Here is a 26,655-nt window from a genome sequence, read left to right on the forward strand (position 1 = left end):
ATAGTGCTGTAAACATATAGACTGCCTCATCAGGGTGGAATAGGATATGTACAGCCCCCATCTAATAAGGCTTAGCATATATTAATGAAGAAGATGCTAAATTATCCCCATCTGACCCATTAAGACAGCCTACAGAAAATATATGATGTGGTCAGTGAGGGGAGTTAGTGCATGAATCACAAGCTCATTGGCAGCAGGACCAGCCCAGTAAATCAGTTCTTGGCTGCTTGGAGGGGACCTCATAGTCTCTCACCTCTGGCAGTTGTGCTCCTCCTCCCTCTCATGTGCCCAGGGCTCAGGGCTCAGGAATGACAAACAGGTTCATACTTGGAAACAAATCTATGATTTCAGAAGACAGCTATCCTGTGGCAGCACAAAACCCCAGGAAATAAAGATAAGAATTCTCTGGGCAATCCCTATATTCACAAGAGCTGACCAACAGGTTTCCTGTGCTTAACTGTAGAAAGCTCCACCCAGAGTAGGTCTTTGCAGCACGGCTATCACTGAAACAACAACTTTATAGACCACAAAATAAAGGAATTCCCTCATGCACTTAACAGTTTGGCACAATGTAATTTGAACAGCAGGATCCCCAGATGGGGATCATTACCGCTTCCATCTTTGATTTGTCATTTTAGATGGGCAGCTTTAGGGGTTGGGTAGCAGAGGAAGACTCTCAGGCTGGACAAACAGACGATGGGATCATTGTTACAGTTCCTTTAAATGAGTGGTTTAGCAGCAATCCAGGTGAATAAAGAGAGGCCATGGGGATCATTTGCTCTGGTTCCAGCATATCAGAAGCCATAAGATCTCCCCTATCAGGTCCCTGGGGCAGCCCCACCACCTCCTTATGGAGCCCCCTTCACCCAGGGGACAGTTTCCATGAACAAAACCAATTGTGACCACGTGCTGGGCAGACATTTCCGGAGACCTGTCTCTTACAGAAGAAAGATGCTGGCAACACCAGCCATCAGAGACATTAGGGACCAGTCTGTATTCAGAGCATCCCGTGAAGCATGTGTCCCTGTGGAAATGGGCAGGGAGGTGCTGATATTCCCGGAGAAATTATCTGTCGGTGAGGCACTGCCAGAGGACACGAAAGCAGCCTCACAATTTGTTGCCTCTTCTACCAATGTTGTCTTCATCCCATTTAGTCAACCAGAGTGCCCTGTTTGGGAGAGGCCAAAGAGTAGAAAAAGCATTCAAACTGAAATAATCATTTTAAAGAGAAGTGCTGCCAAGCAGGCAGGTGAGCAGGTGCCTCAACAGCAGCTGGCATGAGGCACTGCAAGACAAACTTCACTCTTCCCACCCTCTGGCCAACCATGGTTTGGGATACAAGTGTATTTTGCATCTTGGTCTCACCAGGTCTTTCCAGCGTATCTGAGAAAGAACCAAAAATGGGGTCCATGCTGTGCTGGGATTGGGATGGACTTTGTGCTCTGTGTCTGAATGGTGCCTGGCGCGATGGGTCAGGGCCACAGCACATATCCTTGATACACTGCCATCAACTCCCATCCACTATGGAGCCCCACTTGGACTTGTCTCATTTGACACAGGCAATGCACTGAGAAGGACAGGACAGCCCCTTCTGCAGACACATTGCTTCTCGGTGCTAGCTCCATGTGGAGTTTAGTGTAATGCCCCTGGCCTTGCTAAATTGTTTCACTGATTATTTTTGAGTGATACTGCTCTTCCTGTCAATATTTGTGCTTGCAGCAGTTGGGAGGTGGTGGGGTGGCAGCCCTGGGAAGCTCAGCTCATCTGTTTATCTGCCGACCAGGATGGCTGCAGGATGACATCTGAATACCATTCCACTGTGGATCACTTCCTCACCCTGGAAGGTCACACTGCCTGCCACCACACCAGGGCAGCACAGCCCTGTGCCGGCCCCTGACGAGCGGCCACATGTAGGCACCAGCTGGGCAGGCACTGAGCCCAGGATGCGACACGCTGGTTTCACAAGGGGTCAAACCCAGGCAGAGACCGTGAGGGAGCCAGGAAAAGGGAGGTCATTTCCAGCACTGCCCAAATGTCACACAAGTTTCACTCTACCAGTATGGTGTTTGCCATGGAGGAGCCAGCAGGCCCACGCACCCACCTCGGCTTCTCCCTTTGCATTCCCAGGCTCCAGATGTCTCCTATCCTGCAGTTGCAGAATGCGCTGTCCCAACACTACTGCCTCTGGCAAGCTTGTGCTGTGTTAAAGAAAGCCTCCTTGTCTTCTGGTTGGTCCCTCTTCCCAGGTCTTTTCTTGCCTCTGTTTAGTTGTTGTTGTAATATCTCTTCTTCAGATTTTGAACAGCCATTTATCAACAAGCCAGAGACCCTCCTCATCAGCAAGAAGGAGAACACTTGGGTACCATGCCTCGTGTCCATCCCAGATCTTAACGTCACGCTGATCTCGGTGAGAACTCGGCTAGTGGGAGACTCTGGACCGAAATGTTTTGCATTTGTTGTGCATTTGTAATTGCCTGAGTGGAAGCAGAACAGCCTTTGCCAGGAATGGAAAATGTATGGGATACTTTTTCCATGGAAAATACAAGCCACTGGCTTCCTCGTTTTATTTGCTGGTTGAAGCTATGCTGTCCAGTTCCCTTGGGCAGACCCTATGGGTTTCCTGCCAGCCTTGCTTTGCTTCCCTGGAGCTCTGCGAAACAAAACAAGACTGTTTTAATCCCATTTCCCCACAGCATCGCCTCTTTTCTCTGGTCTCTGTGATCTACAAACCCTCTAGGTGGTCAGGGTGGTCAGCATCCCCACAAGGGGGAAGGCTGCAGCCCTGGGGCTGATGACTAAAAACAACTCTGTTATCAGTTTGCTTGTGCCTTTTTTTTTTTTCTTTTTTTTTTTTTTTTACAATGCTAATACATCCTTCCAGGATGAGTGTTACTATTGTAGAAAGGCCTCCAGGGACACTCTGGGGGCTGGGGGCCTTTCCCTTGCCCGGGAAGGACACTACCCAAGGTCAGCACTCATCCCGGTGAGGCTGATGTTTGGGACATCAGCATCAGTTTCCTTAGCTATTTCTATAAGTTTCCATTCCTGGAAATTTCTGGCCCACTCTGCAGATGGGGAGGCTCGTGGTGCAGGATACGGCTGCTCAACTGCTCGGGGTCTAAGGGAGAGTGCGATTCCTAGATGGCAAACCCTCACAGGGAGAGGGCGGGAGGCCAGCGCAGCATGATGCTGCATGATTTCTTCCCACAGAAGGGGTGTGTTAGCAGGCGTAAAGCCTGGAAGGGGTGGGGTGGGAATGTTGTTACCCTCTTATTTCAGTTGGCAAAATTTTGATTTTTCCAGCAAAATTCCCTCATCCACCCTGATGGGAAAAGCATTTTCTGGGACAACAAGAAGGGAATGCAGGTGCCCACACACTTGATCAGGGACTCCTTGTTCGTCCAGTGTGAGACTGCCATTGACAAGAAGCCCTTCAAATCCAATTTCTTCATCATCCATATAGCAGGTGAAGATTTGAGAAGGTACAGGGGGGCAGTTTGGATGGCTCTTAAGCCCATCAGTATGGCCTGGGGTTGTTATGGTCCTCTCTAGCTACACAGACTCTGCATGGTGTTTATATCTCCTCTGCTGTGTGCCAGAGATACACCAAGCAGCAAGAGGTCATACCCAAGCCTCCTGTAACTGCACAGCCTGAGTCAGAGTTAATAGGTCAGAAACGTCTTTTTGTTGCCTCTTGTGCACCAGGGAGCGAGCTGTACGACATCCAACTGTATCCCAAGAAAGCCATGGAGCTGCTAGTGGGAGAGAAGCTGGTCTTGAACTGCACAGTGTGGGCCGAGTTCAACTCCGGCGTCCGCTTCCAGTGGACCTACCCTGGCAAACAGGTACCAGCAAACAGAACAGCTCCCCATGCACTGAACCACTTCCCTCTGACTCGTCCCCTTCTGCTCTTTCGCTGGTGTTCTTGGCATTACTGACAGGGTCAATGATCTTAACCATGCTATGCCCTGGACATCTTGGTCAGAGTGCCTTCCCATTTTTCTCTCCTGCAGCAGAAGGCAGGCAGAAGAAAACCCCTTTTCCTGGCAGAATGCACCCTCCTTGTCAAGGTGTTATTGCACTGGAGCTGTCCTGGGCAAACACTGGCTTCAGCTCCACCAGTGGAAATCCAGAGCAAACACTGTTGGCTTAAGCAAGAAGCACAGACATGAGGAGCCCTTCTGCACAGCCCCATCCCATTGATATCTCTTATCCCCTTCTCTCTGTTGTCTCCCACAGACACAGCGGGCAGTGATGGAGCCCGAGCGCCGGTCCCTGCAGACACACACAGAGCTCTCCAGTATCCTGACCCTGCACAATGTCAGCCAGCAGGACCTGGGCAGGTACACGTGCACAGCCACCAATGGCGCCCAGATGCTGGAGGAGAGCACCGACGTCATCGTGCACGGTACGGCACCTTCTGCACCCTTGCAGAGCCACAGCCAGAGCCAAGCTGCGAGCAGAGCAATCTCCAGACTGCTTAGGGAATGCTTGGCCCAAAGCTCAGTAGAAGGGCTCCTGCACCTCCATCCCATTCTGCTTCAGTGAGACCCAGCCTTCCTCCAGTCCCTCAGCCCTTCTGCACTCCAGCACCACACAGGGAGCAAGATCACACTCAGCAAGGTGCCAAGGCGAAAATAGAGAGAGATGCAAACACCAAATTGCCCCAAATGCCAGTGGGGTGGCAGGACACAGAGGTCTCATGGCCTTGCTGCAGATGCGGTGTCCCTGCGGCATGACTGGCTTGGGAGACACCCAGCTACAGGTGCACCAGGCACTGCTGGCACTGAGCAGTTGTCTCCTGGCAGCAGCAGGTCACGGGGCAGCACAGCCTCCCTGCATCTCTGATGGCTCCCAACAGCGAGGCAGAGGCAGCTCTTCAGCTGGCAGAATCACAGTGCTGTGCTGGGCTGCCCGCCCTGCCTGGCACTCGCTCCCTCCTCTTCTGCTCCAGGGAGCGAGCCCTCCTGAGAACAGGGATGTGGACGAGGGGTTGGGGGTCATATGGGCAGACGAGACAATTTTGGTTATTTGACTTCATTGTTGCAGAGAAGTAGTAATTTTCAACTGCACTGCCACAACACCCTGCTGGTCCTTGCTGATGGGCCCTGTAGGGAACAGCAGAGCTTGGTGACAGCCTGTCTGTCATGGTCAAATCGGGACACAGAATCACAGAATCTCAGGAGTTGGAAGGGACCTCGAAAGATCATCCAGTCCAACCCCTCTGCCAGAGCAGGATCACCTAAACTAGGTCACACAGGAACAAGTCCAGGTTGGTTTTGAATGTCTCCAGAGAAGGAGACTCCACAACCTCTCTGGGCAGCCTGGTGCAGTGTTCTATCACCCTCACAGTAAAAAAGTTTTTCCTCATGGAACCTCCTATGTTCCAGCTTGCACCCATTGCCCCTTGTCCTGTCATTGGACATCAGAGAGAAGAGTCTGGCTCCTTCCTCCTGACACCCTTTACAAATGTATAAACATGAATGAGGTCACCCCTCAGTCTCCTCTTCTCCAAGCTAAAGAGACCCAGCTCCTTCAGCCGCTCCTCATAAGGGAGATGCTTCACTCCCTTGATCAACCTTGTGGCCCTGCGCTGGACACTGTCCCTTTGTGCTCTCCTCTCCTCCATGCTCACCTTTTTTCTTGCAGAAAAGCCCTTCATCAATGTGGAGTGGAGGAAGGGGCCGGTGATAGAAGCCACCGCAGGAGATGAAGCTGTGAAGCTGCCGGTGAAAGTCGTGGCTTACCCCCCACCAGACTTCCAGTGGTAACGCACCTTTCTTAGCCTGAGCCACCTTCTCCTCTCCTTCTTCTCTTTGCCACGTGGGGAAGCATAGCTTGGCCTCCTTCCTAGGTCCCTCTGTGGTCAAGTTTGTCCCAAATGTCACTTTCTCCCACCTATGGGGGTCATTTCTCCCACTTGCCCTGGCTGTCAGCTGCACAGCTTGCACGGGAGGAGGTGAGGTCTGAGGGAGAAGCAGCAAAGGTCCTGGTGTGACTTGGCAGCTCTGTGCTGTCTGGAGGGGCCATGTAGAACCCCTCTTGTTCCCCTGCAGTGGGGATCACAGCTGCCCAGAGGAGCAAGAGAGTGGGCCAGGTTGTGTACCGCATTGTGCTGCACTTCCACCAGAGCTGGCTGGGAGCTTTGTACCTGCAGGCTGCTTAGGGCAGAGCTACAACACCCATGACCCCACATACATACATAGGAGATGATGCGCAGACCCATAATTTGGGTCCAGGGAAAGCCCAGAGGTCTCTCCAGAGAGGTTCCCAGTGCTAGCAAAGGGTGCCCTGACTACATTCTAGTGGGGACCTGCAAACTGCTGCCCAGCTGCCAGTGGAACACTTCCTCTCCTTGGCTGCATTTTCTCTCTGCCTCCCTACAGGTACAAGGATGGGAAGCTAATTCCCAAGCAATCTCAATCTTCAATGCAGATCAAGGATGTGTCGGAGCAGCACGCTGGGACATACACGCTGGTTCTGCGGAACAGGCTGGCAGGGCTGGAGAAGCATATCAGCCTCCAGTTAATTGTCAATGGTAAGGGAGAGGCCCAGCGCTGGGGCCAGAGAGAGAGCAGTGAGCCCATGGCCCCAGCCTTTGGGCTGCTCCAAGGCCACGTCCCCATTGCTGTCCTAAAGCAGTCAATACCTACATCATCTCCTTCTCCCCTGTTACTGAGGGATGCTGTGGTTACAGCAGGGCTCATTCCTTGTGGCATGGGTGATATGGCACAGGACTGGGGCTCAGGACACTGAAGTTTTGTTCCTGCTCCATTGCACTGGGCAGGATATGTCCTTGGTCAGGGACCATTTTCTAGCTGCGGTCAGGGCTGCTGCTGAGGGTGACCTTGCCTGGTGAGGACTTAAAGGCATGGTAGCTGTAACACACATGAAGCCTTGAGCTAGAGCAGTTCCTCTGGGTGCCTCACGGATCCTGGGGAGTGTTTTTTTCAGCAGAAACTGGTCCACATTGTGCAGGAACCAGGTGGCACCACAAAAAGTGCTGGAAGGGCACTGCTGCTTGGAGATTTGTCTCCAGCAGGCTCTGTAGCCCTGCGCTGGGAGCTGCCAGACAGTGCTTTGAGCCCTGCAGCATCCAGTCACACTCTGCAGAGGAAGGAGAAATGATGTCACTTGAATCTGCCTAAGTATAACCTGCTCTGCCTTGCAGGCCTGAGTTCCTCAGGAGCTGCCCTGAGAGCCATAGTGCTTTAGATGGGTCTGAAGTGGGCTGTGCCTGACCTGGGGTTGCAGCAGCTGGGCCTGTGGCCACTTACGGTGTCACTCTGATCCTTGCAGTTCCTCCACGCATCCATGAGAAGGAAGCCTCTTCCCCAAGCATCTACTCCCGGAGGAGCCCCCAGGCCCTCACCTGCACGGTCTATGGCATCCCGGCACCAGAGGTGATCCAGTGGCAGTGGAGGCCGTGGATGCCCTGTCGGATGTTCTCCCGACGCAGCCTGTAAGTGCCATTTCTTCCAACACCCGTGTCTTATCAAGCCACCAGTGTGGCATTATGGGCTCCTTGGGAACCATGGCTGTGTCCTAGACTCCACTGTGCTTTTGCTGTCCTCTTGTCATGTCGTGGAAAAAGGAGGACAGCACCAACTGATAGCTCAGAGTACACCCACTCACCCTGTGGACAGGCAGAGTGGAGCCTGCCCTGCCTGGAGATACTTGTGTTCCATGCGAGAGTTTGCCCAGCCTGGCTGTTCCTAGACATCCAGGATTTCCACAGCTTCCCCTGTGTCCTCAGCCATCTGCATCTGGCAGGGGATGTCCATGGCCCAGCCACACCTCACAGCACCTGCAGTAGGACCACTGAGCACCATGCTAATGGGAAAACTGAGGCAGATTGCAGGACAAGTTGTCACAGCCCCTTGGTGAGACCCTGAGACAGCAGCTTGGGTTCCCCCCATTTGTGCCTTAAGGTCCCTGTGGTATTTTGGTCCTTTGTCTTCTGCTGGGTAATGATGGAAGCAGAAGTGCTTGTGGGCAGGGCAGCAGAGCTGTTGGATGTGGGGAAGAGGAAGCATCAGATCCCTGCCAGCTGCCAGGACAGTTTGCCAGGAGGGTGTTTGCGGAGGCAGCACCAATAGGTAGGCAAAAAGGATGCATGCCCACTGCCTTTGCCCTGGGAAGCTGTGGCAGTGCCAGGCAGGGCTGCAGTGGCAATTTTATCAGCAGCCTCACAGAAAGAAGGAAGAGGGATGCTGAGGAGTTGTAGCCAGAGCAGTCAGGGCAGAGGACATCAGGGTGCCTGAAGGAAGCCAGGTCTTACAGCCCTGTGCAAGCTGTTGCCGAGCCAGGGACGCCAGAGAGCTCTCCATCGCATGCGAGTGCACTGTGCCCCCGTCAGGAAGCAGAGGGGCCTATGAATTACGAGCACGGTCTCCCAAGGCCACCATATTTCTGCCTAGCATAGCTCCAGAGGATGCAGGAGGCTTCTTTCTGGCTTCCTGTTGTTTACACAGCTCGCCGATACGCTCGCCCTGCCGAGTGCTCTGCCCCGCACTGCCAGCAAGTGCCCTTGCCCCTGCTTGTCAGTGCTCGGTCCCGCTCTGCTTCCCCATCACCACAGGACCGCTCCCTCTGCACCTCCCACCCTGGATTTTGGGCAGACCCTCCCATCTCCCTGCCCCACCTGCATTTTGGAAGCACCCTGCAGGCTGCAGCATCCCAGATCCCTGATAGATTAGGGCTCTTCTCTCTGCTTGCCTACCTAAGCCCGAAGAGGTACCACCATTCACCTGTGAGACACCAGCAGCGCCCCTACTTGGGGTGTTTCCCTCCTGGAATTTGTTGAATCAGGGGCAGCAGGAACACCCACGGGTGCTGCACCCTCTCCTCTCCAGGCTAGCACCCAGTCTATGACATCCCTGACTGCCAGTCCCAGCAGGGCCTTAAGGCCTTGTTGCTGAGCAAAGTGGCATCGAGAACTGCCCCCAGGCACAGCTGAACAGATTTTACCCGTGCCTTTCTCCACCTCTAGCAAAGAAGGATGAAACCACAGGTCTGGGGATGAAGACACTGCCTGGGACACCAGTAGCTGTTCCCTGCTTCAATTTTCACATCCATAGGTAATGTTTGCCTCACTAGACATTGCAGAACACCCTTATAAAACACATTAGAACTGTGTAACCAAGAGACCCAGGAAAACTTGCAGCGTCAGAGGACAGGGGCATCAATTCTCAGACACAAAGCTACTTTTGCTGCCTTTTTCCCAGCTGACCCTCTCTCCATCTCTCTCCTCTTTCTCCTGCTCCTTCCCGGCTACTGGATTAGCAATAGCAGGCACCGAGCAGCAAGGCGCCATCAGCGGGACCGGATGCCTGAGTGCAAGGACTGGAAAGATGTGTCGCAGCAGGACGCAGTGAACCCCATCGAGAGCATTGACACCTGGGTGGAGTTTGTGGAGGGGCGGAACAAGGTGAGGCTGTACCCCTGAGTGAGGAGCTGGAGACAGGCACCCTCCGAGGTGACCTTTGCGATCAGCCAGCAAAAGTGGCCTGGAAACGAGTCTGGCAGAGACAAATTTGGGGAGGGCTTCACACCTCTGCTGCTAAAATAAACCATAAGTGGCCGTTCCCAGCTATGGAGCTCTGCAGTACCAGGCAGCCCCAGGGCAAGGGAGAACTGTCATCTTTGAGAAATTATGCTGCGTCCAGAGAGGCTCCTGCTGGGGCTGGCTGTGCAGGAGGGTTTGCACCGATCACTGCTGAGTACAGGGCACCCAGTTAGGGAAGGCACGGGGAACATGTGCTGGGGGTCCCATGGCTGTTGCTGAGCACTGTTGCTTGAGCTGTTTTGGGAGAGTCAAACCCCGCAGAGCAGCCGGGAAAGGAGAGCAGGAGTCACAGGCTGACCAGGAAATCTCTGGCCTCAGGAACATTCGTGTGTGTAGCAGACATTTCATCCAGCTGTCCCCATCCCAGAGGGGCGAGGTAGTATGGAGGTACTGGTGTCCATCCGCTGTATGTTTTTGAGTGAGAGCATGTGTGCCCCACAGAGCCCACCTCTCCACCACAGCGTTTCCTCTCTGGAAGGAACATCTCTCCCTCATGGCAGCGTGTGACCTGCAAGTAGCCAGACATTGCTTGCTGCCTGTTTCTTTCTGTCTCTCTGGTAGCCGTGAGTGTCAGGTCTGCACCATGACGGGGTTCCTGTTCCCGCTGGTGTCAGGCACCAGCCGTTCACAGAGGGATGCAGAACAAACAAATGGGCCCCCATTTCCGAAAGTCACTTCCTGTTTTCCTGCACACCTCCAAAGGCACTTCCTGTCCCCTGGCCTGGCCAGGAGTCCGTCACTCTGCCAAAAGGGTGGCAGGGGCTATTCCCAGAGCAGCCAAAGGGAGAGGCAGGAATAGGTGTCCCTGGGGAGGTGAGCAGGGGTGGTGGGCCCTTGTGTCCTCCTCCAGATGTGACTCCTGTCTTGGTCTCTTTTGATCTTTCCCTTTTTCCCTCATTCCTTGTCCCTCTTCTCTTCCTCCTATTCCTCAGCTGTGTCCTTCTCATTCCATCTATGTGGTTGTAACTGTCCTGGAGGTCCAGCTCAGGTTGTGCAGCCCAGGGATGTCCAAGAGCCCTGGAAAACAAGAGCTGTTCCACTTGTGGTGGGATTCTATGTCCTCAAATCTGCTCTCTCTACCTCTCCTTTTCCTTTCTGCCTGTCTTCTCTTACTGTTCTCCTCTGTTTTTTTGTTCTCTCTGGAATGGCCGGGATGAGCCATAGGGTGTGCAGTGCACAGCCATGCACTGCAGGCAGCTGGATGATGTCAGATCCAGAAACTCCAACTCAAATGTAAGAGTGCAGATTAGAAGGAAAATCCCCAAGAAACAGGAAAGGCAGCACACAAAAGTGCCAGCAATAGAGTCACTTCAGCTGTATTGAATAACCCCAAGAAGCGGAAAAGGCAATGCACAAGAGTGCTGGTAATAACGTCCCTTTAGCTGTACTGAATACGCGCTGAATGAATGACTGTTCGTTCTGATTAACACAACCTAATACATTGCGACTTAGAACAGAAATGCTTCCCAAAGTCTATGGGATGAACAGTAAAGGCAAAGTAGTTTCCCTGTAGGAACACAATTTTTTTTTCATTTTAAACATTATCTTATTGGAGGGATTTTTGCATGTAATTAACTTGTCATTTAAACTGGGAGGGAGGAGAAACCTGTGCTTCAAACTGCTGATCTCCTCTAAGGGGAGTGCTTGTAACACGCTTGGTAGCTCACACGTGTGCAGTGTGAGTCGGGAGGAGGAGAGCAGCCTCACTCCCCAGCTGCCTTTCCTGGCTTATTTGGAGGCAGCATCTCCTGGGTCTGTGCTCCCAGGACAGCAGCCTTGGGCTGTGTGCCCAATCTTAGTCATGTCTTGCTGGAAGGAGGGAGGAGGAAGCTTTTAGGACCATGTCTATGCACACTTGGAATTTAAAGGGAGAAGATGACAGCTTTTCCTGAAGTGGTGAGAGTTGGAGTGCTTTCACAGGTTTGATTTCTCCTTATGCATAAAAGGAGTGCTTGCACCTCTGTAAGTACCTATAAACTCCCCTGAACTCTGGGGGACACTAAGCAGTCACTTAACTGCAGAGGGCTCAGGGAATCAAAGCTTTGGTGTCCTTTCCCTTTCTCTCCACTGTTACAAATCTTGGCAGGAGCTTAGCCATCCCCTCAGCCTTGCACTGTGTTCATCTCGCCCTTGCTGGTCACAGACCTGTCCCCGTGGTGGCCTGAGTTGCTTAGCAAGAAGTTTGCTCCCATGGAGAGGCTTCTATGCTGGCTACGCTCCATAAAAAGGAGCAGAGATCAGGAATAAAACCATGTTGCTGTTACTAGATCCAGCAGATGAAGCTTGAAATGCACAAAGGAGTATTGAATAAGGGGCTATTTTTGCATAACCCTTTTCCCAGTTACAGCTGCCACCTGGGGCCAGGCTTGCTGTGTGCTTTGCCATCTGCCAGAGAGCAGCACCAACCCTACTTCTCTTCCTTCTTGCTCTTCCTAACTCCTTATGCTCTCTTCCCCCATCAGACAGTCAGCAAACTGGCCATCCAGGAGGCTAATGTCTCAGTCATGTACAAGTGTATCGCCTCCAATAAAGTGGGTCGAGATGAGCGGCTGATCTACTTCTACGTAACCAGTGAGTACTGCAGACATCCCCTCCACCTGCATCAGCCGAGCTCTCTGCAGGTCCTGTCATTCAAAGTTAGCACCTTAAACAGTGACAGGAAGCCAGCAGGAAAGCAGGGCTACGAGCTCCGCTGCGTGGCAAAAGCCTGGAGCCCTGGAGGCAGCTGGCACAGGCACAGTTTGTCAGGCAGAGCTGGGGATGAGCCTCGGCCTCGGCCCTGGAGCAGCCCTGGCAGATCCTGGGCTGGGGAGGTCCCTCTGGCTCAGCTCCCTGCGCTGGGGAGGTGCCTGGTCCAAGAGCATCCTCTAGCGGCACTGCCTGACCCGCTCCCAGGCAGGGCCCCACAGGATTTTGGTGATAGGATGAAGCCGAGAGCCCAGCAGCATGGGCTGGAGTCGTGGCCTGGATGGGGCTGCATAAGCTTCCTGCCAGCAGAGTCTGTCCCTGCAAGCTGGGGACACTGAGCCCGGCAAGGGCACAGCAAAGGCTTCTCTCTGGACGGCCCCCTAGAAGGCTCATGGCCCTCATAGGTAGTACCTGTGCTGTCAGAGCCATCAGCTTTTGTGGAGGCAGATGAACTGCTGCCATCACTGCTCCAGTAACACTCTGTGTGTGCACTTGTCCAGCCTGGCTGTGCCTGCGTGTGTACAAGCAGCCATGCATGCAACCCAGAATGCTGCAGCTGAGCTGAGAGCAGTAACAGCCGAACTCAGACCTCCCAGACTTGTTTTACTTGTGACCCCTTCTGAATTTGACCCCTCTGCATACCCTTTAGCACTCTCTGGGATTAAGCTGTTGGTTGTTGGCAGTTTGCATGTCACAGTTCTGCTCTAGATTGGTTTCCTTTAGCCTGGCTGAGGACAAGGCGGGTCTCATGAGTTGAGCCCAAGGAGACAATTTCATTGTCTGGCAGCTCATTCACATGTTCATTTCCTTCCTGAAAGCTATTCCAGATGGGTTTGAGATTGAGTCCCAGCCCTCAGAAGAGCCCATAGAGGGGCAGGACCTACAGCTGAGCTGCAATGCAGACAACTACACCTATGAGAACCTGCAGTGGTATCGGCTGAACCTCTCCAAGCTCCACGACGAGGAGGGCAACCCCCTCGTGCTGGACTGCAAAAACGTCCACCACTATGCCACTAAGATGCAGGGGGAGCTGCGCTTCCAGCCCGACTCCAACGATGCGACCTTGCTGCTCACCATCCCCAACATCTCCCTGGGCGAGGAGGGAGACTACGTGTGTGAGGTGCAGAACCGGAAGACCCGGGAGAAGCACTGCCACAAGAAATACATCTCCGTGCAGGGTGAGGGTCTGCAGGGCAGGCGGGAGTGACGGAGGAGAGCTGGTGCTCTTGCTGCCATCAGCTTCCCAGTCCATCCCCAGGGGAAGCCATGCAAGCAAGCTAAACTCAAGGTGGCAAAGGCAGGGCACCTGGGTTCTCAAGATGCCCTTTGGCAGGGGTCAGAGACCCAAAGCCCCCAGGAACACAGCTATTCTTTTGATCAATCAGTTTCCCGTTTTCCCCTCCTCCTCTTTGTGCTGCTTCTCCAGCCCTGGAGATCCCCCGCCTCAAGCAGAACCTGACAGACATTTGGGTGAACGTCAGCGACTCCATAGAGATGCGCTGTAAGGTGGACGGCAACCACGTTCCTGAAATCAGCTGGTACAAAGATGAGAAACTGGTGGAAGAAGTGTCAGGTACAGTGGGTTGCGGGTGAATCAAAGGCAGGACGTCATGTCCAGTGGCTGAAGAGCTGAACATTGCTGGGTTCTGGGAGTTGCCCAAGCAGAGGCACCCATTCTCTGAACTGGCTGAGCTCTGGTTTTAATCATGCTCTATCCTCGTTTGATACAGTCTCACCAGCCAAGTCTATGTCCTAGGGTCTGGCTCAGCACTGTCTGTGCATGTGCACATTCAGCTGGAGAGCAGAGAGAGATAAATAATTCATCTTCTTACTCACAGCTCAGTGCCTGGCATCTCTGCTCATGCAGGGACCAACCCAGACCCCATGGAAGGAATGTGGGAAGTATCCAGGTATATTGCAGAGTGAAAGGAACAGGTCCTGGAGCTGAAGCAGAGTTTGACACACCAGCTGGACTCCCTGGGCACTGTCCCCATCCAGCATTATCTGCAGGGGTTTCGTCCCATCCACACACTGCCTGAGGAAGGCTCCTCCAGGTTATTTCTGGGGCTGTCAGGCCACAGAAGAGAGCCTCTACCAGCTGGTGTGATTTCATTCTGCCACATAAAACAGCCAAAAAATAGGAGCCTTATTTTGAGCCTGAACAAGTCCAGTATAGTAATTTCCCCTCCTTGTGACTGACCACTGCAACCCTCTGTGTCTTACAGGAATAGACCTGGCAGACTTCAACCAGAGGCTGAGTATTCAGAGGGTGAGGGAGGAGGACGCTGGGCTCTACCTGTGCAGCGTCTGCAACGCTAAGGGCTGTGTGAACTCCTCGGCCAGCGTCTCTGTGGAAGGTACCAGCAGCCACGACACCTCTGGGGATGAAGAGGGGGAGCAGCAGTGTGGCCAAGGTCCCATGCCTCTTCCCTGTGACATCAGGCAGGAAGAGGCAGTGAAAGCCCCTATGCCTTGCCAGTGGCGTGGTGCTCTCACAGGAGGATCTGTAGCCTGGAGCATGTTTAGCTCAGGCAAACACACCTCCCCAGACTCTCCACATCCTGAAACAGGCCACAAGGGATAGCTGAGCTGGGGCACAGAATGGGAATCTCTGAAGCTACAATTACCCTCCCATCCCACAGGCTCTGATGACAGGACCAATGTGGAGATTGTCATCCTGATTGGGACTGGGGTTATCGCTGTCTTCTTCTGGATCCTCCTCATCCTCATCTTCTGTAACATCAAAAGGGTATGTGACTGTCTCTGTCCCAGGGCAGGGGAGGTGGCTTAGCGGGGCTTGGGGCAACACCATTGCTGTGATGTGGGGCTGTATGACAGCATCCCCTAAAAGGAGGTCATTGAGTGATGCTTCAAGTGCTCTCACTGCTAAGGACAAGGTGCACAAAGACTGTGGTAAAGGAGGTGACAGGGAATGGCCTTTGCCAGGGAGAAGCAGGTCAAGGCAGGCAAAGGAACAAAATCTGCTCTGGGAATGGGCACCTAATGCAGGGAGGGCTCCTCACCCTTTGTGTTTGCTGATCCTTGCAGCCTGCCCATGCAGACATCAAGACGGGCTACCTCTCCATCATCATGGACCCTGGTGAGGTGCCCTTGGAGGAGCAGTGCGAGTACTTGCCCTATGATTCCAGCAAGTGGGAGTTCCCACGAGACCGCCTGCGCCTCGGTGAGCCAGATCCCTCCCTGCCACTGCCTGCTGCAGCCAGGGTTCCCACCAGCCCTGCAAATTCACCCTCCAGGTTTCTTACACACCTTTGTATTTAATGCCTTCCCTCTGCCTCAGGCTTCCCATCTTCTTTCCCACACTGTCCCTAAAGCCCAGCTGTGTCTGGGAAATCTCTTTGGGTGTAACTATGGACAGGTTTGAGCCAATTGTAAGCCCAGACCCTCCCAGTGTACTCACGCAGGCATCACTGAGACCAGAAGACCTCTGGACATGCTTTAAAATACATCCCCATATTCTCCAAGTGGCAATCTGGACAGAACAACTCCGTCCACAACAGGTAGCCCAACTTCAAGACCAGGACTGCATCCATTATCCTCCTCATGCTGAGACACCCACCTGCAGTCTTTTTCCTCTGGGAGGAAAGACTACCTTTGAGGCACAAAGCAGTGACATGAGCCCTGGCTGCTATGCTGCAAGGTGTAGCATTAACCTTACCTACACGCTCTGCTCAAGGGCAACAAACAGCCCCTCACTTCTGCGGGGCCATTTCCTTCCTCTGCTTTGTCCATGCCAGCTCTGTCTCAGTTCCTCCCATCGTCCTTTCTCTTATTCTTACCACCAGAGCAAGCAGCCACCTGGGAAGGGCACATATTCCACTCCTTCCTTTTCCTTTATGATGTTTTTTTCTTTCTTCTTCCCATGGTTTCCTGTTGGGATTTTTGGTTTTTTTCATTCAATTCTGCCTGTGCTGCACCTGTGTTCCTTCACACTGCCTCTCTCCTTGCCCATAGGTAAAGTCCTGGGTCACGGTGCCTTTGGGAAGGTGGTGGAAGCATCAGCATTTGGGATCAATAAAAGTAATAGCTGTGAGACCGTAGCAGTCAAAATGCTGAAAGGTATGTGGACAGCAAAGCAGAATATGTAGTCCATGTGGACAGCAAAGGATAAGGCATCTGCCAGGGAATGTCCACCTGTAAATGCCTGTCTCTTGTATAAAACACTTGTTAAGGCTCTCGAAAATGTTTTCTCTTCCACAAGCACTCCTCGGTGCTTCTGCTTGAGCCAGCCCTGAACTAGGGTAGAGCAGCTGGAGGCAGCATTTTAATTTATCGCTTCTTGGCCTCAACAGAGTTGATCCTCTTGACCTCCCCTCGTGGATGCTTTAGCCCCATTCAGCTGCACTGGGAGGCAAGTGGCAGAGCAAACAGCAGAGACTTGAACTTGGCTTTCAAGGAAATTTAGCTGTTTGCAAAGGCAAAGAATGTAATCTGTCTCAAAGGATGGACAAGAATGCAGAGCCCCTCTTTGGCAGGTCACTGAAGGAAGTGCTGCTCCCAGTTGCTTTCTTCGAAATGTGCCTGTATTTCATGTTTATGAGCCTGGTTCAGAGCTGCATAAGGAAGCAGATTGCAGCTCTAACCCATCTCTGAGGGCTAAATTGGCTTTACACCCAAAGCCTGGTCAATACAGAGTGAATTTTTAGGCTTTTATAGCCATGCTTTCAAACAGGCATCCAGAACATTATTCTGTAATTTGGCATCCAGCAAAACACCAGGGCAGTCTCTGACCAGCAGTGGCCTGTATGCGGAACCCAAGCCAGGGCTTGTCGCAGTGGCACTTAACACAGAAAGTGTAGAGATGCACAGCACAGCAATTGCAGAGGGAAGCCTGGCCATGCAAGGTTGCTTTACAGTCCTTTGAGGCATGGCTCTTACCTGGACCATTAGCTGCAGTTCAAGAGGATGCTTCTCTCTTTCAGACTAAATTTACAGATGCCCAAGTAAGGCAAAATGCATACGGGGAAGCAGAGAAATATGAAAAAGGCACACAAAACCAGAGAACATACCCCAAGGATAAAACAGAGGATCAAGCGTTAGTGTAAATTAGGCACTCAGAGAGAAGATGCAGTACAGAGAATTGGCAGGACACAACACTGTGTTTGCTATTGGAGAGGAATCATAAGAAGATATTCTGGGTTTGAGCTGAGACAGTTCCTGTCTTCAGTCATGATCAAGACTCAGATGCCTTTTGTTTCTAATTTTCCTTCAAATTGTTTCATGGCTTGTTATCTCTATTTGGAGGCCAAAAGGGCAGAGATTCAAGTGCATGCATCTGTATGTGAGCCTCAAGTGCTCTTTTTCCCTGCACAACTATCACAAGGAAAAATCTGTTGGGCACAGGTTGTGTTGTCCTTTGCTCTGGGTCCCTGCAGCTGCAGGGAGCACCCCACACATTACAGCAGGGATCCTGGGAGCTCCAGACAAGGCCCTGACATTTCACAGAATCACAGAATATTAAGAGTTGGAAGGGACCTTGAAAGATCATCCAGTCCAACCCCTGCCAGAGCAGGATCACCTGGACCAGGTCATACATGAACATGTCCAGGCGGGTTTTGAATGTCTGCAGAGAAGGAGACTCCACAACCTCTCTGGGCAGCCTGTTCCAGGGCTCCGTAACCCTTACAGTGAATAAGTTTTTCCTCGTGTTCACATGGAACCTCCTATGCTCCAGCTTGCACCCATTGACCCTTGTCCTATCATTTGACATCGGCGAGAAGAGCCTGGCTCCTTCCTCCTGACACTTGCCCTTTACAAATTTATAAACTTATAAACACATTTCATATGGAAATAAGCAGTAACAAAATGTACCAAGGGTTTGGAGTCACAGCCTCCTCAGCAAGGCTAACGCGAACACTTTGCTAAAAGAAGGGTGGTAAGGGAGAGTGAAAAGCTGTGAGGAGGCATCATGACATGGTCTGTGTGTTTCCAGAGGGAGCTACTGCAAGTGAGCACAAGGCATTGATGTCGGAGCTGAAGATCCTCATTCACATCGGGAATCACCTCAACGTGGTGAATTTGCTGGGTGCCTGTACCAAACCCAATGGTAAATATCCCAGGCTGTGCCTGCTCCCAGAGATCAGTGCTTGTTCCCTGTGTCCTTTCTGCTGGCCACATGTATGACCAGAGGGACATGTGGGGATGTTATCAGTGTGCCTGTGTGCACTTGGAGCAGTCGCCATAGCTCAGTGGGGCTGCACATAACATGAGTTGGGGCAAATTCTGACCATTGCAAGCTCTTATCTCCTCCCCTGACCTTTGGTTTCTTCTCACCAGGTCCACTTATGGTAATTGTTGAGTTCTGCAAGTATGGAAACCTCTCCAACTACCTGCGGACCAAGCGAGAAGGATTCAGTCCTTACAGGGTAAGCAGCATCCTTGGCCCCTAGGAACCTGTCCCTTGGCTAGGAAAGGACAATGTGTAGCCTGGAACATGATCTGACAATGAGATAAAGACAGCCTCTGTCTAGCAGCAGCTCAACTTCAGACAGTATTGTTGGTTCCTGTGCATATGAGAGAAGTAGCTTCTTTCTGCAGTGGGGAATAGGTGCTTCCAGGCCAGAATTACAGTCTAAGAGCAGGACAAGACTGTGTAGCTCATGGGTGCAGGGTTACAATGTGTGTTGCCTGCTGAGGTTTTTGTTTTGGTCTCCTTGCCAGGAGAAGTCTCCAAGGCTGCGCATTCAGGTCCAGTCCATTGTGGAGGCAGTGAGAGCAGACAGGAGGAGTCGTTCTGGGACCAGTGACAGTGCTATCTTCAACCGCTTCCTGATGCACAAGAGTCAGACAGCACAGCCAATTCAGGAAGGTAATACTCCAGCCTTGGCAGCAGCTTCTCATCTGGGCCACCAAAAAAATTACAGACTTGGCTAACTTGGGGAATGGGTATGGCATGACACTGGGGAGCTGGGACCCAGCCTTGGAGCTGACCGCTCCACTATTGCATGACAATTCCCTGAACAGGGCTATTACAGTCATCTGTTGTCTCTTGTAATAGACTCTTGAAACCCAGAAGGGAGGATTAAAACCCTTTGGATTTTTTTAGCCTAAAGAAAGGAGAATTGAGGAGGATCTGAGTGGGTCCTCCCTAGGACAGGAATGATGAGCTGTCCTTGTAAGTCCCTTATGGCTCTGTTCCCCACAACTCTGTCTGACATGTGCTGGAGGACTGAGGACTAGCTGTATCTTACCAAGAGGCTGCTTGTATCCCACAGTTTTTGAGAGAGGCAAGGAGGACAAGAGACTGCTCACTGTCTAATAATTTTCTTGTATTCCTGGACAGTGGATGACCTGTGGCAGAGTCCCTTGACAATGGAAGACCTTATCTGCTACAGCTTCCAGGTAGCACGTGGCATGGAGTTCCTGGCATCCCGAAAGGTGAGGTCACCCTTTCCTTCGCTCCTCTCTTCTTTTGTGAAGCCACCTTACGAGTGACACACAGAGAGATTCAGTGATCTGACACTCTCAGGAAGTCTGAGGTAGCCCTGTGTACATAAAGATGGGAAGTTAGTCCCCTTGCATTTCATCCCCTCCTTAACCATCTCCTTTTGAAGCTTTTATCTTTAGCTCTTTCCCACTTCTACCATTCCCCTATTACAGCTCAGGTCCATGAGGGGAAGGGAGTGCTCTGCATTTTCTGATGGTCGTTCCTGTCCCTCTGATTTTGCCCTTTTCTCTTTGTGTGCCCTCAGTGCATCCACAGAGACCTAGCTGCTCGCAATATCCTGCTGTCAGAGAACAACGTGGTAAAGATCTGTGACTTTGGCCTGGCCCGGGACATCTACAAGGACCCCGACTATGTCAGGAAAGGCAGTGTGAGTGCCATCTTCTCAAACCCTATACAGATTAGGCCCCCTTGAGATGGTCATAAACTCCTCTGGGGATGGAGTAAACTGACGAAAAGATGAAAAAGGAGTGGAACCACTTGTGCGGCTGGGACCAGGAACCATTGGGCCAATGATACGTGTGCTGTCCTTCTCCTCCATCAGCAGACCTCTGCCTCTTTCCTTCTGCCCCTCAGCCTGTCATTAACTTGCTCTTCTTTCTTTATACTCTTTTCTCCTCCTTTCAGTGTCTCCATCCCTCCCTCTGGCCTAACCAAACCTCCATTCCTCCATGGAGAGAGGAGCAGGGCTATTGGCTCTGGCTTACTTTCATCCCTTTCATCCCATTGCTACAGGAAGGGCTGTCCTGGGACATGTCCCTGACTGAACACTTGTGCCTTGCCTCTCCCTCCTGCAGGCCCGTCTCCCACTGAAGTGGATGGCTCCAGAGAGCATCTTTGATAAGGTCTACACTACCCAGAGTGACGTCTGGTCCTTTGGAGTCCTCCTCTGGGAAATCTTCTCACTGGGTGAGTGCTAATGAGGGTCACACGCTGCTGTGGGAGGCAGAACCTCTCTTCCCACTGAGCAGCTTGGTGGGTGAGTCTGTGCAGGAGGCCCTGATGCTCTGCAGCACATCCAAGGAGTGATGGGAAGAGACATCAGTGAGGGCAAAAGAAATAGGGAGGCCATATCCATCCATGAACAGGGTGATGGGAGACAGGCAAGCAGAGGTGGTCTCCTGCTCACTGAGGCGAAGGAGCCTGTCTCAGGCAGCACCAAGGACTTAGGCTGTATATAAGAAGTGACAACATCTCCCAGTGTTTTGGGAGGAAGGGCAGTCTCAGGAGAAGGACTGGTTTCTGATTACACATTTCACGTTCTCACCTCTCTTTGAACCTCCTTTAGGGGCCTCTCCGTACCCTGGAGTCCAGATCAATGAGGAGTTCTGCCAGAGGCTCAAAGACGGTACCAGGATGAGAGCCCCAGAGTACGCCACAGCAGAAATGTGAGTCAGAAACCTGCCAGATCCCAGCATACGTCAGGGCAGGTGTCTCTGTGGGATGGTAGAAACCTCCCGGATCCCAGCATAGGGCAGTATAAGCCCCTCTGTGGGATGCAAAGACCTTTCAGCCAGGGTAGGGGATGAGCCATCATGTCCTTCACTCCAGGCAGCTGCATGGAAGGCAAGCCAGATGGGTTTTAATGCAGGTCAGAACTATCTAGGAACATAAAATCCCTCGCATACCCACACTGGGATGGATCTGTAAGTGGGCAGTGTGCTTTCCTGCTCTGAAGGGTATCAGCAGAATCCTAATTAGCTCCTTGTGCACTGTTATATTCAGTGCATAATGAACCAAGCCCTTTCCAGTAAGTCCACATGGCCAACGTGCTGGGGGGTGCTAAGCTTTCCTTCACAGTGTGGGTACCTGTTGTCCCAGCAGGCACCATGTGGGTGGGAGCTGCAGAATGGGGTAGGAGGGGGTTTCTGTGGCATAAAACCAGCATCTCTTCTTGATAGTTACCGTATAATGCTGAGCTGCTGGCATGGCGATCCCAAGGAGAGACCAACTTTCTCCGACCTGGTGGAGATACTAGGGAACCTTCTTCAGGAGAACGTTCAGCACTCTCTGTCTCCCTGCTCAGCTCCATACAGCTCTTTCCTGTCCCACCATTAGCTCCCTCGCTGTGCCCTCTTCTGACTCCCTGGCTAATGCAATACTTTTGCGTAGGCCAAGGGATAACACAGTATTTCCTGGATCAGAAAGGTCTGTTTCCCAGAGCTACTGGAGAGCTCATTTCTGTGGTAGCCCTCTCACTGCATCCTAATATAGCTCCACTGCTTGCAGGGTTGGTACCCTCTCAGTCGTCATTCCAGTATTTCCATCATAATCCCCAGATGATTATTTGAATTTTTCAGCTGAGTCAAGGCCCTGGCATTCATCCCACACGCCTGCATAATGAAAACCAGGACTTCACCAAGGTTTCCGAAACTCTATCCTCAGATCTAAATGTCAGGGCCATGTGAACCAAACAACTGTTCCATTACAGGAGTCAAATATACAAATTTCTCTGAAACTATTACTAATCGCTGCTATACAGTAACTCACCAGGGCTTTTAACTGCGATGAGCATGAAGCTCTGATTGTAACATTTTCTTGGCGTTCCATTTCGTAAGACGATAACTAAATGCTTAAATATGAGTCCTGCCTCATCCTGACGTCTCTGATTTTAACCTTTCAGCACTGGATCCCAGCAAAGGCATGACTAAGCCACAGTGATGTGCCCCTGGAGCACAGCATTTTGCCCATGTAGGCTAGAGAACTGTAGGTGCCATAGGACTGGGTTGTTTTCCTGCTCACACACACCTCCATGCACCTTCAACCCTCACAGCCACTTAACGCAGAGGGTACAGAAATCTCCAGCCAGATATTTTGTCCCAGAGAAACAAAAGACAAACCAGAAATTTTCCTCCCCGGCTCTGACAGCTTCTGCTTGTAGAGCCCTGTGTTGTAGGAAAGCCCTCCCCTTCTTGTGCGGCCACTCACTGTTCTTCCTACCAGGAAGGGAAGGACTACATCCCGCTGAACGACTCTCACAGCTCAGAAGATGATGGTTTCTCTCAGGTGCCTTCCTCTGCCCAGCAAAATTCAGATGAAGAGGACTTTGACATGAGGATACGTTGCCACAGCCTAGCAGCAAGGTGAATCCCCTCTGAAAAGTGCAGAGTGAGCCCAGCAGGCAGCCAGCAGCCTGAGCTGTACTGGAGCCTGCAGGATATAGGGACGACCCACTAGCAAGATGTTGGAAAAATCCCAGGTGATCAGGCGTGATCCAAGCATTTAGGCCATAGCATCTTGGTTATAAAAGCAAAATCACTTTCCTTTGATGATGAGAAAGCCTATGACATTCTTTCTCCAGCTACACTGCCAGAGCATCACATCATGGCCCATCAGGTAGATGAGGAAAGAAGGTGACAGCTGGGTCTCTACCCTTCTGCTAATGCAGGAGCTTCATCCTATCTGTTCCTAACTAACCCCAAAAATTAGGCCTAGGCATCTCATCTCTGGGGAGCTATGGTAGTGTGATGCTTGGGATCTATATGATATTATTCTGCTTATCCAGAGTGGAGAGGTGATCAGGGCCTGATTTGATCAGGAAGTCTGGGTGTTCACCACTGCAGAAGTAGTATGGGATTAAAAGGCCTAAGGTGATGCTGTTCCCCTCCTAAAATCCACCATTAGCGTCGTCTGCCTCTCCACATACTTTGGTTGCATGGAGAGGAGGTTAGGTTCAGGTCCTGTTTATTCAGGACATTGACTCTGTTGGTTTTACTGAATACAGTATGCTTCTGTCAGCAGATACTACAACTGTGTCTCGTTCCCTGGTTGTTTGACGGGAGGAAATCAGATCAGGTGTCCATCCAGGATAAAGACATTTGAAGAGTTTCCCATGACACATACAATGTACAAGGCACACCCGGTGAGTAGCATCTGAGTGGGGTTGAGCAAGGGGCAAAGAAATGTTCAGCTGTTTCCTGACACCTTTGCTGTTCAGATCGTGAAAGGAAAATCACTCCTATCTAATGTCAGTCTGTCTGTGTCATTTCTGTTCAGTCTGTCCAGTGCTATGCACATTCATTTATCCACCTGGCACACAGGAGTTTCTCTACAGCACAACTAATACTGCCTGAATGTGAAATAGAGAGGTTAGATCTACAAACAAGGCCTATAAAGGACCTCAGAGAAGAGCCTGCTCTTCACTATTCTGCAGTCTGTGAATACGGCCTTGTTAACCCTACTGAAATCCAGCCAGGACTAGATAAATCCAGAGTGTTTGTCTGGAGCTCCCCTGTTGTAACCCACACGGCAGTGTGCAGTAGGGGCCCTCCTGGCCTCTCTGAACTGAGCTGGTACTTACATCTCCCTTAGTGGCAAGTCATACCTTTTGTCTCAGAGGAAAATCTCATCTCTCTCAGATTTGATGATAATATATCTTCCAGGCAGGGAGCACCCACTACCAAAAGTGGTGCTGATTCTACCTTTGTATGTGCTGCTTTTAAGAAGGCGCCTAAGAAAAATCAGTTCCAGCAAGAGCATAGAGCATGCTGTTAAAGTGCCCCTGCTCCTTTTTTCCCCATCACAGATACACATGATCTCATCTCCTGAATGATTTCTCCTCCCTTCCCGCTCCAATCAGTCGACAGGGATGTTACTGATAACTCCTGTTGCTTCCTTCCAGGACAATCAGACAGACAGTGGGATGGTTCTGGCATCTGAGGAATTTGAGAGGATAGAAAACCGACACAGAAAAGAAGGTGGATTCAGGTACTCCTTAAGTCTAGCCACTCAGACCTCCCTGCTGCCAAATGCAGTGAGACCAGGAGGCAGCTCTTGGTGTCTCCCTATAGGGTATAGCTCTTGGGGCTCCCAGCAGCAGCAGGGCTGTGGGCCCTGAGCCAGATAAGTCCATGCATACATTAATGAGAGGCAAAACACACAAAGAACAAACCTGCCTGCTGCTTCCTAGGGTTTAAAAATATAAATTGTGCCCATTCAGTGAGAATGTGTCAGTTAAGATAATGAGGCGCAGTGGAGTGATGGTGTTAATAGGACTCTTAATGCTTATTGACATTATTTTGTTAAAAGAGTTGGGGCTTGTTCAAGCAATGGCAAGTGGGATGGATGGAAACTATGCTACTGCCACCTGCCTCCCCCAGCCCTGACCCTAGTGCCACAGGGTCCTGATGTGGCATTGCAGGGATGGTACAGCCTTAAGACTTCCCGCATGCCGATACTGAGCCTGGCAGGTTGAGCTGGCACTCTTGGGGCTGAGGATGTTATGGATGGTTATGTCCTTGCCCCAGGCTTGGACAGGCTTGTCCAGCTCATCTCTGCTTGGTGCCAGAGCAGGCTGGGACCTTGTCTCCATGACTGTGTTGAGCAAGAGATGTTAGCTCATGTGTGGACAAGGCCAGTCCCAAGCCTCTTCCTCACCTGCTCTGCCTCCCATCATCAAAATTTTTTCGCTTAGCCATAGCCCTGCGACCTCTCTGCTGTTGTATCAGACTGTCTCCTGCTTCTTGTCCTTGTCCTCTTTTCCCTAAGGCATATTCGTATTGTCTCCTACACCGTGGGCTACCTGGCATCCAGACTTCGGGAAAACACTGCCCTTAAACCTCTCCTTGAATGTGTCCCTGTCCTCGCTCTTGTGACTTCTTGCTAGTCACCTGCTATTGGCAGGCGCTGAGATGGGGTTGCTGATTTTCTCTACATCTTCTTCATCATCTTCTTTAATTTCCTTTCCCCCATCCTGGCTGCTGGTTTGTATCACTTTCTGGCACTCCTACCAGGTCTAGGAGCAATTGAGGCAATGTCTCTTGTCTCTCCCTGCTCATTGGTGTCCCAACCGTTCCCTGGGCTTCCCAAAGGTATCTAGAAGAGCTGACGTGACTCTGTGGCTGGGCTTTGTGCAGATTTTTCACAGAACTCGCAGGCTGTGCTTATGTTTAGAGTGAGGCCTGGTGGTGTGCTTCGAAATGGAGGTGTAGGTCCATTCTGGACCCTGCCTCTGCCCTGCTCATGTGCATTAGCACATGATGTTTCCTGAAGCTAGGATCTCTCTAAGCAAGACAGAGGCTTTCAGATTGATCTTCTATGTCTCTCTCCCTCACAGCAGTAAAGGGCCCGGCCGAAGTGTGGAGCTGGCAGGGGAACTGTCGGACCTGCGGGGCAGATGTCGGCCGTCATACGGGTCCCAGGTTGGAGGCCAGACTTTTTACAACAGTGAATATGGGGAGCTGTCAGAACACTCTGAGGATGGCAGCTGCACCCCACCTGGAGAAGCGGCCAGTCCCCCCACTCTCCATGCTTCCTTCTTCTCAGAGCAGTACTAATGGCATCAGACCCTGGGGGCACCTGCCAAGGCAGCCCCTCTCACCCTCCAGGCACATCATAAGGGTCACTCAAAGCTTCTCTTTCAACCTATGCCCAACCCCAGCAGGGAACCTAGCCCAAATGGATGAGGAGCACCGATGTCCTTGGAATGTCATCAGGATCACTCAGAGCTTCGCCTTCAACCTATGCCCTACCCCAGCAGGGAGCCTAGCCCAAATGGATGGGAAGCACCGATGTCCTTGGAACCACAGCACGATGGCCCACACAGCACCTCCAACTGCAGCTTCCCCATGCTGGGACTGGAGAGAGCGCCTTGCTGATTCTTCGTGTTTCTTTTCTTCCTGTGTCTCAGACAGATGAATTCTGCCGGTGAGTGGGTGCCTGTGTTCAGCACTACAGCACCTTCTGCCTAGCATCCAGCCTCCACTCAGATCAGCTTCCCATTCAGAAAGCCCATTTCAGGTCAGATATAAATAGATCTGTCTTAGTCTCAAGTTTCTTCCTGGTGTGCAGCCTGAATGTTTTTCCTTGGATTGCTTCCTCCTCCTCTCCTCATGATGTCAGCTGCTGAGCTGCAGAGCAGAATCAAAGGGAAGAAATCCCTAGTGGTATTAGCAGCAAGAGCAGGACATTTTAAAGAGGTGTATGGAGAGATCCC

The 26,655-nt window shown here is 51.7% G+C and overlaps 1 protein-coding gene across 1 annotated transcript; it reads left to right on the plus strand.

Moving 5' to 3' along the window:
• The first annotated feature begins 3,746 nt into the window (after window positions 1-3,746).
• On the plus strand, window positions 3,747-25,996 carry FLT4 (fms-related tyrosine kinase 4). Its single transcript, XM_010181104.1, has 25 exons — window positions 3,747-3,845; window positions 4,240-4,408; window positions 5,650-5,767; window positions 6,387-6,538; window positions 7,300-7,462; window positions 9,286-9,430; window positions 12,031-12,139; window positions 13,075-13,434; window positions 13,683-13,829; window positions 14,482-14,613; window positions 14,899-15,005; window positions 15,305-15,440; window positions 16,232-16,336; window positions 18,210-18,323; window positions 18,554-18,642; window positions 18,938-19,085; window positions 19,560-19,654; window positions 19,969-20,091; window positions 20,519-20,630; window positions 21,010-21,109; window positions 21,623-21,725; window positions 22,662-22,804; window positions 23,463-23,583; window positions 24,343-24,428; window positions 25,777-25,996. Exons 1-25 carry the CDS (start codon window positions 3,747-3,749, stop codon window positions 25,994-25,996), a joined length of 3,396 nt encoding a protein of 1,131 aa, XP_010179406.1.
• Window positions 25,997-26,655: the final 659 nt, after the last annotated feature.

Source organism: Mesitornis unicolor, unplaced genomic scaffold (assembly GCF_000695765.1).
Source record: "Mesitornis unicolor isolate BGI_N332 unplaced genomic scaffold, ASM69576v1 scaffold36623, whole genome shotgun sequence".
NCBI lineage: Eukaryota > Metazoa > Chordata > Aves > Mesitornithiformes > Mesitornithidae > Mesitornis > Mesitornis unicolor.

Excerpts from the sequence above, each read along its gene's own strand:
- FLT4 (XM_010181104.1), top strand. The coding sequence starts at position 3,747 with ATGGAGCTGCTAGTGGGAGAGAAGCTGGTCTTGAACTGCACAGTGTGG. Across the intron at positions 4,409-5,649 it reads CACCGACGTCATCGTGCACG|AAAAGCCCTTCATCAATGTG; the intron begins GTACGGCACCTT and ends TTTTTCTTGCAG. Across the intron at positions 6,539-7,299 it reads CCTCCAGTTAATTGTCAATG|TTCCTCCACGCATCCATGAG; the intron begins GTAAGGGAGAGG and ends TGATCCTTGCAG.